This window comes from Tinamus guttatus, unplaced genomic scaffold, assembly GCF_059628265.1.
Source record: "Tinamus guttatus ecotype Peru unplaced genomic scaffold, ASM5962826v1 Tinamus_guttatus_pri_ptg000318l, whole genome shotgun sequence".
NCBI lineage: Eukaryota > Metazoa > Chordata > Aves > Tinamiformes > Tinamidae > Tinamus > Tinamus guttatus.
In genome coordinates this window covers 760,500-777,046 of record NW_028288852.1, presented here as the reverse complement: position 1 = coordinate 777,046, position 16,547 = coordinate 760,500, and the positions used below count along the sequence as shown (strand labels likewise).

At 42.8% G+C, this 16,547-nt stretch overlaps 1 protein-coding gene across 3 annotated transcripts in view; it reads right to left on the bottom strand.

Annotated features, from left to right (window-relative positions):
* The window catches only part of HUNK (hormonally up-regulated Neu-associated kinase), a 52,182-nt gene that overhangs the window by 4,522 nt on the left and 31,113 nt on the right, over positions 1 to 16,547 (bottom strand). For all 3 annotated transcript variants that reach the window (XM_088528949.1, XM_088528950.1, XM_088528951.1), the window contains exons 5-8: positions 16,096 to 16,223; positions 9,754 to 9,889; positions 5,670 to 5,838; positions 4,592 to 4,675 (exon numbers count right to left, since the gene is read on the bottom strand). In XM_088528949.1, the coding sequence (XP_088385075.1) occupies positions 4,592 to 4,675; positions 5,670 to 5,838; positions 9,754 to 9,889; positions 16,096 to 16,223 (517 nt within the window). The remainder of the gene's footprint in view (positions 1 to 4,591; positions 4,676 to 5,669; positions 5,839 to 9,753; positions 9,890 to 16,095; positions 16,224 to 16,547) is intronic.

Genomic DNA, 16,547 nt, shown 5'->3' with positions numbered 1-16,547 from the left:
TGATCTGTGTCACATGATTTCATGGCTCCCATCTGCTCTGAAACTCATGCAATGTTCAAGTTGTGCTCAGAAAGTTAAAAAGGAAACGTTTTCTCCTCAAAGGCCATTTGTCCTAGGAGACCTTGCTGAAGCAACCGCATGCAGATTTGTGCTCTTTTGCATCTGAAATTTGCTTTCGCATTTAGGCATAGAAAAAGGTCTTTGATTTCCTGCTTACTGCACTTCCTTGGACATTTAAAAAAGTGACCTGCAAAAGCTCTAGAAAAGTTTAAACTCTCGAGTCTTTCATATTCTGCCTACATGAGGATGACAGCCCTTGTCTACAACAACAGGCTTTGGTTCCTCATACATGTTATGTTGCAACACTATGGGTATACCCTGAATGAACACAAGCTGAGTATTAAACCCAGCTCTGGTAGCATTTTATGGTGTCTTTGCAAGAAGATTGCACAAGATGCAAGGGATAGAAGGTCACTGCTGGACAAGCCAGACCTTCAGTGAGCTCCGTGTGGCATAAGCCATGATGATGACATGACATATAAAGGTGGGCTTGCAAATGTACACATGCTAAAAGAAAGGTTTGGTCTCTAGCAGTGGCAGAGAAAAAATAGATATCATGGACTCAGGTCTCTAAAGGGAATCCAATTCTTAAAGCCCTGTTTTATGATGAAGATGTATTCTATCTTTTTTAGACATGAATCACTTGATTTTCCAAACCACATAACACTCTTTATCTGTCACTGATTTCAGGGGGAGCCAAAAGTCTTATTTTAGTTCTAAAATTAAAGAACCAAATGTGTGGCTCATATTTTGCTACTGTTCAATGACTTCAAGAATCTCCCACCTTTCTTGGACAAAACTGTGTGGTCTGGTTTTAGACACGGCTATGCTGAATCACCAGGAAGTGGGGGGTTTGTTTTGACTGCTTTGGTGCTGCTTTTCTTAGAGGGGCATCTATGTGACATTGTTTTTGTCACTGCAATTCTCAATTAAGCAACACATTTTGTTATATGTCTTATCAAAAAGTCACTGTAACTGCAAGGCTTAAAAAAAAAAAGGTAGAGTTTCTTCCCCCAGCTATGCATTGAGGCCTGTATTTTGTCCAAAACTTGTGAATTGGCAGAAGGCCGGCTATTTTGACCGTTTTCTTTTAAGAGAAAACCTATTAACGGCTATCAACAGCAAAGTAATGTGAATACATGTAGGACTATACACTAAACAGCTCTGGCAACATATTAAGATACATAAAAGGAAAATAACTGGCCAGCATTGATTGTAAGCATTCCCAGAGCTCAGACAGAGCCTGGTGCCTAGCATAGACTATGCTAGGCCCTGCTGGGCTTGAATTTTCAGAAGTTACATAGTCAGAAGGCAGAGCTCCAGTGAATCACAACGCTGAAGAAATGACAGCAATATAACCACAACAGCAATACTACTAATAATGCTGTGTGCAAAACAGGCTATGATGATGATGAAGTCGGTGGGAGCTGTATGCTTAATTCCAAACTCACAGTACTACTTTATTTCTCTCAAGGCTCAGAAACCCTGCTGCCAAGCTCAGCAGAGGTTGGGCTCTACCAAGCGTCTTTTTTTAAAGGTACTGTGAGGAGGAGACCAAGTGCTGAATGTATGAAGCCTAAAGGAGCCAAAGGAAAAAAAATGGCTGTTAACAGCTTTCTGCTATTTTGGATAGACGAGGAAAGAATTTGCATTTTGGTTGCTGCAGCATCTGTCAGAACGCAGCACATTTCAGTGCTGCAATATTTTTAGCCTAATGGTGCAAGAGCCAAGCCAGATCTCTCGGCGGCTCTGCTTGGAGACTCACGCCAAATGCCCCGACTCTGCTTTCACACAGCTGTAACGTTTTATTAGCAGCAGTAACACAGTCATATTGTACAGATTAAAGCAGCCATGAAAAAGAAAATTCACATATCCTGTATTAGCAGTGAATTACGTTACCCTGGACGGACGTTGTAAATGGCCTTTTAATTATTTTTTAGATTTACTAAGGTTGTTTCTCTTTGGAGAGAGTTGCGGGCGGGGAAACGAGCAAAACCCTGAACTCCCAGGGTGCCAAATGGGATTACATTTTAGGAGGGAGCGGGAGGTTTCCTCGGGGGAGCGATGGAGAAGGCCACCCTTGGGCGCGCGGCGCTGCCCGCTCCCGCACGCTCTCGCACAATGCCCGCCTTGTCCCGGGAAGCCGCGCTCCGGCAGCGCGGCCGTTACGTCACCCCTGCTATTTCCTGCCCTGACCTCGACCCCGCGATCCGTGGGTTTGGATGGAGATAGCCAGGATTGACGTTGGCCAGGTCTGGTACCGGGGTAGGAGCATGACACAAGCTCTTAAAGCTACAAAGTGCTCGGGTCTGACCGGTCCTGTAAAGCAACCTGAGCACTGGCAGCAACCCTGCTGCTCCCCGGACGGGTGGCGATGGGCAGCCAGCGTGTCCCCTGCCCACGGCAGCGCTCCCGGCGCTGCCGGCTTCGCGTCGCCGGAGCGAGACGGCGGCACCGCGGGCGGCCGCCCCTGCGGGCCCGGCCTGCTCGCCGCATGGCGTTGCCATGGCAATGCGCAGCTCCCCGGACCTCACGCTGCTCCTGGAGGGACCAGCACTCCCCGGATCCAGCCTGGGAGCTGGGGGCGACGAGGGGAGCCAGGCTACAGCTCACGAGTCCGCCCGAGCTCGGTCCCGGCAGCTCCTGCAGATCCCTGTGGCATCGCGTGGAGGCTGCGCTCCCGGCCACGTGAGGATATTTTAGGAGAAGCGTGTACCCGTCTTGCGAACTGCAACAGCCTCTCAGGGTGTCCGCGCACCCAGGTGTGCTGCCTTAACTGTCCTCACGTAGCAAATGTTGTACAGTTCTCTTGTGTAAATACAGCTACAGGAATATAATCATGCTTTATACTGAGCTATGCCCATGCAGGAAGAGAATATACTGTAGTATTATCACAGTCTCTGCACCAGGATTATATCATGGCAACTATTTTGAGAAAAAAATGACGCCCCCTCAAGCTCTAAATAGCTACACTGGGACTAATTCTGCGTGCAGAGCAGGCTTTGGAAGGAACTTTTATCCTCATGTATGCATACAAATAAAACAGGGGTCAGACAGTGGTGCTGTCATTAGTTTTTAATTATCCGTACAAAAGCCAGACAGCAGTTCTCTCCTAGGGGTGCAGGGATTTCAGGCAGAGCACCAAAACGAGCCATGTGCTTCTCCTTTGGCTGCAGCAAGGCAGATCTGTGCAGGTGTGCAGAAGTGCCTTGCTGCAGACTCCCCGACACGTGGCGCATATGCAGAAGAAGTGCCAAAATGCCATTCCGCACAGCCATGTGGCCCTCAGCGCCTGCACAGCGCCGTTGCACCCGCAGCGGGAAGGATCGGACCTAGCGAGCATCCAGACACGCCGTGCGACTCCCACGCGTGCCGTTAACCCGGGGGCACCTGCACGCGTTGCGGGGGGAAGGCTGCGCTGCAATGGCTTTAAGGCAACTGCCTTTTGAAACACTATATTCATCAAGTCTACCCACTGCTGAAGCATTTTAAGTACGTAAGTAAGTGAGGTGTTTTTGATTTATGTAAGTAAAATATGATAAGCACTTTGCCCTGGTACTTCCATTTGGCTTGCAATTCAGCTTGGTTATTAAATTTGCAAGCGGTCTTTAAAATAAACAGAACCAGCCATAAAACATATCTGCCCCTGCAATTTTTGTTTGAGAAGTCAGTTTTAAGGATACCATTGGTGGTTGTGATCATCAATCTAGCACTGAGGAGGAGCTTCTGAAATAGGTAAACTTTCCAGGAATCCTGTCATTTGTGTTGCAGCTGTTAGATAAGACCTGCAGGCACATACTACCCTTCTGGTTTTAGTGCCCAGCAGAGCAAAAACAGGAGAAAAACACAGACATTGAAAAATGCCTATAATCTGATGTGTGCCTTTAAAACAGACTACCTTCTTTATCTGCAGGCAGAACAACTGGAGACAGCCAGAGAAAAAACAAAATCTTCGCTCTGGTTCAGGGAAGTCTCTCCCAAGACAGTGAGCTAATTCCATACTAGTTCTGCTGAGAAGCAAAATATTAACCTGGACAGAGTGTTGTGCTGATACGCCCTGACCCACCAGGGTCTTCAGTGGCAGGGCAATGGAGCTGTGGCCTTCTTGTAATACCATCGATTTGTGCCTCAAAATGAAATTAAGCCACCACCTGAAGAAATGTATGGATTTCGCTAAACAGCATCTAAAACTCATTTTTATGTTCTTCATAAGAGCTAAAAGTCTCCTTTAAAGTTCTACTTTAGGTGTTTGCCTTTCTCTTCTTCAAAAGAAAATCACGGGAATTATTTATCCTGTATGGGCAAGGCATCACCCAATTCTTTTTAATGATGGCACCCAAGCCAATGTGGCACGTTTTGGAACAAATAACTCGACTGCTTTCTTGTGAAGCAAGCCTCACAATATTTCTGGCCTTGAAACATTTTCTGGTTTCTCTACAGATCCAAAAATCGATTTTCTTAACCACCATATTGGGGATGCTAAAATTTAGTCTGTTTTCAAAGTACTTCAACAAGCTTTAATGAGCTTTACCTCATAGGAGTCTTTATTTGCCTTGTATTTTTCTATCTGGTACAGTTGGTTCTTGTGGCAAATATTGTCCTGGCCTTCAGACTTCTGTAGAGAGAGAAGCAGAGAAACTAAAGCATGTAAGATAATCAGCAAAAACTAATGTTCAACTACTGTTTAATGGACCACATCCATTGCTGGCATTCAGTGCAGTTGCATCAACTTACAGACAGGGTGAATTTAGTCCATTATATTTTAAATATTATTAATGGCATCATCATTAAAACATGCTTTCTGAAAGATCTCAGAGGAGAAAAAAAAAAGAAAAGCTACTAAGCTGCTTAAAGAATGCCTCTGGGGGATAATTTCTCTAAGAAACAAATATGTTGAAAAGAAAATTCCATATAGCCCACGTTGCTGCCTACACAGTCATAGAGAAGCCTACAGATCTTGGCTATTTAATACCTCTCCCCAGGCCATAGATAGTTAGCTGTGTGGAAAGACCAAGGGAAGACAGTGCTGCTCCTCCTTCTACCCTTTGCCCACCACAACACTTGAGTAAGTAGCATTAGCCATACTCTGTGGCCAGGGAGACCCACAGGAGATCAACAGAGTCCATATTCCCATTATTTCTCACAAACGACTTTCATCAAAGTTTTCATTAAAAAACCCCAAATCTTAGCAGTCATTAGCCTTCCTCTTAATTTTCTGAAGCAAATCACATTGTGCTATAGCTCTCTCCAGCAGCAGAACTATCTTGACATATTGACACTACACTGCAACCACCAGTCAGGCTCTGCATGGCAACTGTTTGCTTTCTATATGGGAATACCAAGATGCTGAGCCAGGGGGCATCCTCTATGCAAATGCAGACTCCTGAGACTTAAAGCCTATAAGCAATTATCTCTGCAGCCTGGGGAATTCCTCTCTGAAATAAAACATTATTAGTTTGCAAGGAATACTTTCCTTTCACAGTTATTATCACAAAATGAGAAAATCTCAGGTTAAGCCTTGAGATCAAACATGAGTACACAGGAAAAGCACATTTTTTTATTCCTTCATTCCCTGGCTGTCCACAGAATGGTCTCAAAGCAGAGCTTACCCTCAGGCTGGCCAAGTAGCGCTCCAGCTTCTTATTCAGCAGAAAGTAGATGGCGAGTGTGTGGCTCGCGCGGTTGGAGAGCACCGTGTTGATGACATCGCTGTTCTTGTAGCCAAGCTTCTCGGTCATATGGAGCAGCACGCTTTGGCTGAGGTCCTCCAGGTGAATCCTGCACGAGGGAGAGAGGCAGAGCACGCTGTCGGCACCATCTATGGAAACCACACGCCCTGCGTGACGCTGGGCTAGCAAGATGAGCAGCCTCTTGTTTGTTGGGCCACGTGGGGAGATGGCACCAGGATGCTCAGGATGCCACGGGTCACCCTAGATGCGACCAGTAAAGTCCTTCAAGACCCTCTGGCTGGTTCTGAAGGAAAAGGGCTAAAATCCAACCCTGGCAGCTACGTTCTGCTTTCTGAAATGTCCCTTTTCTTGTAAGCAAACACCAAGGTGTTCAACTTCTGCCTTTACCTGCCACCCAATGTTCCTACACTAAGGAGCAAGGGAATTTCATCCCAGAGGACAGAGAGATGAAGGGAGGGTTATTACAGCAGCTCTGAATATGGTAACACTGCTGCTATACACACGTGGGTTATAAGCAGAAGCATAATGTTAAAAACAGATTTCCCAACGAACTCAGCTCCTATTTAGCCATCCAAATGAGTTGGCCAGATTCCCACATGTACCCATCGACTCCCATTCATTGCCAAAGAAGTACTGGGCTTTGTTTTGTTTCAGGATATTCCCTGCTCTTCACATCTAGTCTAATATCTGGCTAAAACAACTCAGTGGAGCTTAGGTTATGTGTTTTTTTTCACAGCCTGCTGCTACCTTTCCCAGTCCTGCTCTGCCGTTCCACTGCTTTGGACACCTGCAGTGCTAGGTACCCCTGGAGATCAGACTGGGTCTGGTACAAGAAGGATGTGGGTAACAGTTAAACAAAGCCTGGGAAATCTCAAAGAGCTCATGTTTTCCTTTCTTAGGCATGTTTATTAACACTCTTCACTAAAGGAATGTGTGCTTTGTTTTTTTTTCCTTAAGCTCGTAAGCAAAACTTATCTTAGTCATTGGACCTTACAGCATCTGGACAGTAAAGGAAATTCAAGTAATTTCTACCTGAAGTGCTAAGAAAAGCGAGAAATCTTTACTTGCCTTTAGGGAATTTCTTTAATAAAAGAAAGCTTATAAAAATCTTGGGAGAATATTTCCTTGAAAATGCTTTTTTTGTTGTTTGTTTCCACCTTATCTCCATTCTCTCCCCTTCCGTACCTTGTTCCTGTCTCAGGAACAACGGGTGGTACCCCCAAAATGACAGAAAAGGATTTAAGGAACAGGATAGAGTTTCTCATTTGTGTCATAAAAGCATGATTAAGAGACAGAATGATTCCTTACAAATTCCGTGGTGAGCTTTTCAGAACTACAGGGATTTATCCAGATTTATACTCTAAAAAAAGCTTGGAGAAACACTGCTGAAGCCAAATCGAGCGATGCCTCATGAGGCAAGCTCAAAAGGAGGCAAGCTGTGGCTTCAAATATTTCAAACTGAAGGGGGTTTTCCGTATCAGTCTCCACTATGACAAATTCTAGGTAGGTCAAGCTTGGGGCATAAGCTAATTAAACTAAAGAAGCATCCAAAAAATGAAAGAAAAGAATCCGCACAGCTTTTATCCTTTACAGCTTCACTGACTTCATCACAAAAAGTGGGTTCTGATATAAGGAGTGTCTAGATTTCTCTTGTTTTCATATCAAGTAATGAGAAAAACATTACAATGAAAAAAAAGGAACTGATTTTTTTAATAGCAAAGAGTAGCATTCTCCATTGATAGTTCCTTTCAAAGTGTTTTTATAGGAAAGGCTTATTACCACCACATATACACAAACATATCCACATGAGCAAACACACAGCCTTTAGTTCAACATTGTGTTTTCATCTGTTCTTACCTTCGACTTGCTTGCTTTTGGGAGCAAATGATTAAGGGGCACTCCATAAACAAACAGCATTGCACAGCTATTCTATTTAATAGAGACCACCCTCTCCTATAAGTCACCTAGCTAGCAGGCTCCGCTAACTCTATGGACGCTTCCAACACTATCCAACAAACACCTGACAACTGCAAATGAAAATTTTAAAAATAGATATAAAAAGGTACCTACAAATGCAAAAAAAAAAAAAATCAGAAATTACATTCAAGCCATGCTTCCTTTTTTCCCCTCTTTTCTGTAGATTAGACACATGCAGCAGGAGAATTAAATTACCCATATAGCTCTCAGTTACACTTACATTCACTAAACAGATGCCATGTTTAGTAGATTGATTAGACTCATTATGACAGCGATTTCATTAGCTTAATGACTCATTCAGTTTACACTTGTTTTCCCTTTCTTTACCATAAAATGTTCATATGTACGATACTTTAGTACAGTCCAGTGCACCATGGAAACTCAGAATTTCCTTTTGCTGCAAAGCATATTATGCAAATTAACTCAATTGCCCTTAAATTCAGGGCACCGATGTTGTGATAATGAGGCTTGCCTGTTTGCAGCCTTACTCCTTGCAAAACAATGGCTCTGACGAACACCTTCATATTCTCTGCACGTTGGTCAGAGGATTGAATGCAGCTGGCTTCACATTTGCCCTCCTAATTTCAATGGATGGCTCCACAGATGTCTCCCTCTGGACAACAGGCACCCAGGCTGCTCAAAATCCATCCAACTACATTTTGAGAGCTGGAGACCTATTACAGAGCAGCCTCTATAGAGCAGCCACTACAGCAGTAAGGGGATCATGTTGGAGGTCCTTCCAGCCCCATAGAGCTTGGACCTACAACTATGAAAAGTGCTTTATACATTTGGCTAGTGAGTAAAACTGTTGGCTACTAGTACAGTTTTGTCTTCAAATGAATGCTGGAGGCTGTCTGCAAGCACAAGTAGAGCAGGGCTACAGCACTGGCTGCTTCTGGGAAAAGATGACCAAACTGGTGACTACCAAAACCTTCCTGACTGGAAAACATTGGTACAAATATTCAGTTAAGGTTCAGTCTTCACACCCTAGGCCTACGCTACATCAGACCTCTGGCACTTCAGTAAACTGCAAGGGGAAAGTTGGGATCTCCTCTTAAGGACTTGCCTCTTAGTGAGGCAGGACAGAAATTTTGCATAGACAAAGTTAGGCTTTAAGTCACTGTCTTGTGTCTTGGATCTTGTCCTGCAGGCTAGTAACCCCAACAATGAACAAGTACTAGATTTGTGCTGAATATAGCTGAAGGTCCCTGATAAAAGAAAGTGGTTTTACCTACCCAAATATAGACATATTTCTAAGTGAGTTGCTAGAGGCTTAATTTACAGTCACAGGAGAGAAACACCCTCTTGCAGAACCAAAAAGAGGTCAGATGAATGGCTCCCCAGAAGGTACCCTTATTTCTCTACACCAACTATAAAGCTCCAGTTGAGTGGCTCATGTGTGTACTCTATGCTGCAAATGTTTAAAGATAAGCAAGATTAATTCTGCCCAAAGTGAACCACAAGTATCTTCCTTTTTCACCAGATGGATGTTTGACTGACCGTGAGACTTGCTATCTGTTTGCATTTAGTCACTTCAGCACTGCACGGGTATTCAAGCTCAAGAATCAACAAAGCAAGATCATTTAAGCTTGACTTTCCTAATCACTGTTTGCATAATATTTACCTAATCCACAGCCCCTCATATGTTTATCACAAATAGACATTGTATCCATGGGAAAAATAGCATGGCTTTATCAACAGCGAAGGAGAAGATCAAAACTGATTACCTATTTGTCACACATGCCCTTTCTAGGGTCTGGAGCCAATTACTCATATGATCTGCATCCCAGGCCACCCTGCAAACACATCACATGCCATCTTCTGATTTAAAAAAATGCTCTTGACCATTTCAGGAAACACATACTCAACAGACAACTCTAGCAACCTCTTGTATTGCCTCCCCAAAGCAACATCCAGAAACGTCGTGGGATCCTGTCACACGAGCAGTGAAACAGGCAGCACCAGAGTCCTGTGTGCTTAAACACGCTTAGGCACTGCCAGCCTTTCCCCCTTCCTCCTCCCATACCTGTTTGGATACGTGACGTTGGGTGGTGCTCTCCCGGGGTAATTCTCATTAAGCCAGCGGTTTGCAAGCGCCTGCTGGATGTTCGGTCTCTTTGCCGGATCTGGCTCGAGTAGAGATCGTAGAAAGTTTACGGCCGCTGCGAAAACATTAAGGAAAAAAAACAGCAGCAATGTCATATGCTTTACGACTTAACACAGTAGTTGAGTTACAACTCCATACTATGGCCAGCTAATCCGGAATATACTAGGCAACTTTCTCCTTTTGGTTTACTGTCCTTGAGAAAAAGAAAAGTCTGACAAGGGATTAGTAAGTAAAATACACAATGATATATAGAGTTGTAAATGAGAGAGGAAAAACTGTCTTTTGGTACAGAGCTTGTTTGAAGTTTCTGGGCAGGTTAGCCAATATGTAATTCCTGTTTGTCTGGGGACAATAGGGCAAGGTCACAAGCAAGTCATTCATGCTGTGTTTTAAGCAGAAATTGATAGACTGGACGTGAGTAGAGAGGATGGCAGGGATGCAGAGATGGGAGGAATGAAAGGAGAATCGGGTTTGCTGCTCCCATTGACATTATAAGGACAAATTCTCTTCTGGCTTCCATCCAAACTGCAATCAGCTGCAGGAGGCTTTAGCCAAACCGAAAGAGTACAGCAAATTTAATGGGCTCTGTTCTGTTTTCAGATAGTGAACCTTCAACTTGCAATGACATTCAACCATCCCTCAGGGCGTTCTTGCAAAAAAAATCTAAGAAGTACTTTTCTGACATTAGCGAGTCATGTGCTTCTTATATGGTTAGGAACAAAGAAGTCAAGTGATTCCCTTAAATGCTCACACGAAGTCAATATCTGAGCTGAAAACAAACTCTGTTTTAACTAGTTCTAGCCTTTATTAGCCAAATTATCAAGGCTGGATTTACTTTACCAACTGGAAAACAGCAAAGAACTATGTCCTCCTCGCAATTCTCTGCAAATACACTAAATTCTAGGAGAAACTAAAGCAGAATGATTTTTCAAAAGAGAAGGATGGATGGCATCAAGTGGGATGCCAAATGAACCCAGGATTAAGCCAACAGCAAGCAGAAGTGGTGGCTGCGGCACAATTTTCTCTAAATTAGATCGATGACGATCTTGGAGGGTTTTTTCCACCTTTTTTTGCAGCAGAGCTACAATCCTAGACACTTCTGAGCATGTCTCATCTACTTACTAAGGAAACCTGTGCAGGAACCCAGTGCAGAAATCAGGCACTGGCAGCACACGGCCACTGCTCTGTTTTGCACATGGCACAGGATAGTTTCCCAAGTTACCTTAATTAAACTTCTAACTGAAGTGTTTGGACTCAATTAAGATGTATTTTAGATTAAACAGAAGCTTGGCCTGTATTTAAAAGTTTTGCTAGAACTTCTTTGCTGATCAGGTATATGAAATAAATTGCTCCTCTCACTGACAAAGCCTCAGGACCGGTATAGTTTGCCAAAAGGCTCTTTCTAGTTTATCTAATTCCATATAACTGGAAAGCATTTTAAGCTCTACCTACAAAAGACTGAGATTTTTTGGCGGGTAGAGCTGCGTCTTCTGGGTAAGCTGTGGTAGAGCCAGGCCAACAGTTACATCATGATTTTGATAAGTGCAGACAAGCCTCCTAAATGCTTGCGATACAAAGAACGAAACTATGAAATTATGAACTGGTCCTCCCACTGGTCTGCTTTATAGACCTGTGGTCTCACTTGCACAGCACTCCAGCCTGCCCTTTATTCTGAAGCAGAGCAGCGACATTTCACCAAAATAACAGCGCAAACCCTCGCGAGCCCTCGTCCCCATGCCCAATGCACAGGGAACAACGTGCCTGCCCACAAGGCCATGATGTGCCCTTTGGAAAAGGGCATAAATGTTAACTGAGACACAGGGCCCTCGCCTTCAAAAGGTTCCCATTTACAAGACTAGGTGCTCTGTGTGCATGTGCGTTGTCTCCCTGAGCACTTTTGGCTTGGGAAGCCCACACGAATCACCTCCCACGTGAGGATGCACCACCACTGCAGAGCACATGGGTGCACAGGGAAGCAAGGGATTGTCCAATAAATCAGGATTAGACTCGATAGGTGCTGAGTCCTCACAGCTTGTGTAACCTCTGTGTTCAACATCCTGCAAAAATCAAACATCAGTTGGAAAGGATGCCGAGAGACTATCCGTTTCAGCACAGGCCTACTGTCGAGAAGTTTATAATTGGGAGAGAGAAGGAGAGAGTTACGATTATGTATTTACCAGGTCAGCTAGGCATGAGCTGGCTTCCTTCTGTCCTCACAGATCACTGATTTATGTGCAATACTTCAGTTTAAATCTCTCCCAACGTTTCTGTATTTTCATACGATTTGAAGAAGCAGCAGGAGGAGACAGCATCCAGGCCCATAAATCTCCTGCGAGTTGATGTTATGACTGTTCTATGAGTATCCTGAAAGCCCTCACGTCACACTTCTTGGGAGCAGAGCCCTCCACATCAGAAACTAACTAATCCACTGTCCACTTATTTTAGTCCTATCTTTCCAGTACTTCCCTGCCTCTCTGTTACCAAATGCACACAACCCACAGCTTCTGAGAGCCTTCTCAGTGCAAAATAACCCCTCTCTACCAGCACCAAGCCAAGTTCCTTCTTAGATCCCAACAGAGCAAAAAGTCTCCTTAAAAAATCTTACTTTTTTTTTCCCAGCTTGGCAAAAGGCAGACTAATTAAATGAAGCTTCTGAAGCACTACAAAGATCAACAGATGCAGACTGGGAGAAACTAAATTCAGAGATGAGAGACCTCCAGGGTGGTTTGCTAGCTGCCAGGACTCGGGCAACACAGCTGAGACTGGGAACAGCACCTTTGCTGATCTGAACTGCTAGACAGCACAAGGAAGAGAGGCATTTTTTGGTTAGCTGTGCAAAATTAATTCCCCAGGAAGCAAACACGAAGCTAACTCATTGATTTTTGGGCCCATTATATCCAAAGTCATTTTTCATGCCGAACCAAGTAGCTCCACGAACAAAGGATCCTGTGAGCTATCCCTGCAACGCTCGCTTATGTAAGTGAATGCAACCAACTCAAGGACAGCGCTAATCTGATTAGCCAGTGACCTGCACGCGATGGAATTTTTGTTTCCAGGGTATAATTTGGGGGCAAAGTTTGCTCTTTGGACAATTAAAAGACCAGTTTCATGAGAAACACAAATTCTCTTTAAAATTCCTTTTGCATATTAAACTCAGTGAGGATGAGAAGCAGAGAGTGAGCTCGGAGTTTGGGTTACAAGCCATCTTCAGCTTTCATCTTCCTTGCCGTGAGCTAGAAAAACTTAGTGTCTTGTTTAGAGAATGCCCCATGCAAGTGCGTGCCTGGTTGGGGTCAGCTATACAGTTGCTGCTCATAAAAACTGGACAGGTAAAATGATGTAAGGCCATTTCACCTCACACAGCCACCAGTAAACTAACAAAATCCTTTCTCCAAATAATACGAGCGTGGATAGACAATTGCCAACATTTCTCAGGAATTTAGGCATTCCTCTGCTGGACCACACTGCGTCTTTGATCTTGGCAATGAAAACTTCTAGCCAAGGTGCAGTAACTTCTCAAGACAGACTTCACTGACTATAAGCAAATATTCTATATTTCATAGACGGGATACAAGCCATCAGATGAGCCGTGTATTCCTGGAGTTCGAATGATCAATGTCTTAACTCTCATAAAGAGTAATGCTTTTTTTCTCTGCTTCAAAAGCATGAAATACATGCTCACACATGTTGTAGATGATAGTAGGTGTAGTGCTTGATATGCTTTAAAAAGAGAATCAAAAGGTTGTAATGACTGAAGACAAATGTGAGTTAATTTTATCTTTCAAACTATCTGCTGTGAAAGACATGGGATTATTTAGCATTAGAAAATACATCAAGCAGTCAAAAATCAGAAAGCCTACAAAACAAAGAAACTGTGGATCTATAAAACCACCTTTTTAAAAGTATTCTTCTAGTCTCTGCTTCATTTCACTCCGAAAAGGGAAACTATACACATACAGAAGCAATAAACTGAGAAACAAGGAATGTGTGCAAGGTTAACACCAACTTCCTTTAACAACTGAACTCTGCTCACCCAAAATCAATATTAAGATAGCTATGTTTTTTAAAAACTAATGAAAAATGGTTTCCTAAGCAGGAAAATCAAACACTAACCCCAATTTTTCTCTGTTGCTACACAGTTGCTTTTGGTGCTCATGGTTACCTAGAATTTAAACTAATACAAATAAAATACGCTCTTGTTCAGTGATAGCAATGGCTGCTTTTATGATGGAACTGTGCATTTGGTAACTGTAAGATTAAATGGAGAAAGATACCATACTGAACGACCACAAACAGTCTACTGCAAAAAATCTCTTCTCAAATCCCTATGTGAATTGAAAAAAAAAATACACTGAAGTAAAAGATCTGAATACCTAAGGGGTTAACTAGTACAACAATTTGCAGAGCAGAGGAGTAGAGTTGCTATCTACTGACCCAAAGTCTAACAGCAGCAAGAACAAATGTCATCTTAAATCACAGTTTGTCAAGCCAGTGAATGTGCAAGCCTGTTGACTTCAATCAAGAACAGATGCATACCTTTATTCACAGTGAGTAAAGGTTAACATGTTCAAATCTATTCCATTAATTTTCCATCTCTGACAGTTCAAACTGCTATACTTCTCACAGGAGAAACAAAATACTGTTTTCATTGGAGAGCATAACGTTAGTAAGCTATGAATTCTACAGATATGCAACTGTGAGAAAATCCAATCTCCCTAATAAAATGCTGGAATGAATGAAAGAGTAGAATGAAGTCTGTTGGCAGCCGTGACTACCTTTATTTGCTACAAAAAGTTTGATCTTCTAAAGGCCTTTCATGGGTGAGTCAACCTTTCTCACATCAGTTATCCCAATAAAGTCAGTGAAATCTCCTACTTAAAGACTACTGCAGTTGAAAAAAAGCAGTGATCAGGGAGACAGTCCATTGGTTTGAATACAGTATATGGCTCTTCTGTAGCATCTCTACTGGGAAAGTCTCACTGGTACAGGCCAATTTGGTACATTTTTTGGCAAACTTGGTACATTTTTACTATGACATCGAAGTCCCCAAATTCAAGAGGACCTCTGTAATTGCCTCAGGGTTTGGCACTTATGCCAGTACAGCATGAAGAAGTCCACATAATCTTACTCTTCATTTACTCAGTGGGGCTTTAGAACATGCTAGAACATTAAAAAGGCATTTTTAACATTAAATTTTGTGTAACTGAATCCTGAAGGCAATTCTCCAGAATGGGTTACCAAACAGTAATTTGTCAAATACACGGCAAGACTTGCAGCATCCCAGCTCACTTGTAAAGCTATCGCTTCACAGCATGCCAGCAATGTGAACTGCTGGCAGAAGGACTGGACTTCATGCAGATGCTGAGGGAATAAACAACAGCACACTCGATCCACAGACAACCTTTGCGAGAAAATCCTTAACTATTTTCTTTTTATGTATACAGGTAAAGCTGCACTTGGAGAATTCATCTTGAGACACAACTTTCATGGGCATTTTGTTAAACCTCATGACAATGGTTGCCATCATCAGGATACCGAGTAAAAAGATACGCTCTTTTACTCTTTTTTTGTCTTTGTAATGTTTTAATTTCATTGAGTGTCCCTGGTTAACAGTCTGCCAGATAAGGAGAATAGAACCTCTCCATGAACATAAAATTTAACTTACAAAAATAAAAACTAAGTACAAAGCAGAGTTTGTTCCAAATACTGACACAGTCTTGCTATAAGCTTAAAAATGATTCTGTTGCCTAGTGACATAGCTTTCAACCAGGAATTAATACAACTAATATTAACACAAACAACAACCTCACATTTTCTGAACACACAAGGGTTCTTGCAGGTCACTATCCCACAACAACCTTCTGTGTGCAACTGATTATTCCATAATAAATGTGAGTTAATTCAAAGCAGCTCATCACTCAACTTCTGGTCATGACAAAATTATTTTAAAATAATGTGTTCATACACCCAGACCCAATACTAAAATAAATGATCAAAATAACAAAAAAGATCTTAAAACAGACCATTTCTATGAAAGAGATTTTACAGATTTGTTCTTCTCTCATATCCACTGTTACTTGGCACTTCTCCGACTTATGTTCAAAAGTCAAAGCAAAAGTTGTTATACAGCAACTCTTGCAAATCTTTTGGAGACTAAACTGAAGAAGAACATTTCTCACAATGAGCATTCTGGGTTGGGGTTCAATGCAATGGTTGCTGCTGCCTGGGTGCGAACAGACCTGAGCCCCCTCCTTCCATTACCTGTGGAGAGCTGAGTGGGAAACGGGTTCATTTCTTTGTCCACCATTTTCTGGTATAAAGCTCTCAAGCTGAAAGGTTCCACAGTAAAAGGTAACGTTCCAGTCAACATTGCATACATGTTTACCCCACTGCAAGAGAACAGAGAAAAAAACAAAAAGCAAAACATAGTATTTAGTTACTGCACTTTTTTCTGTTTTAAGGTTTGATGCCTATTACAAAAGGTTGAAGAAGTAGCTCCTCAAAACTTCCCTCCTGTTGCACTCAATAATTTGGGCAGGAATTCCCAGAAGTTTGCTCACAGAGGTGCCGGTTCAACAGCCAAGGATTTTCACTGATCTGCAGGGGCTCCAAGGAGCAAAAACATCAGGTATGAATTTATGAATTATGTTTTTTCAGAGCAGGAAAAATATTGCTTATAAACACCCAGCAAGGCTAGCCATGATAAGTGGCTT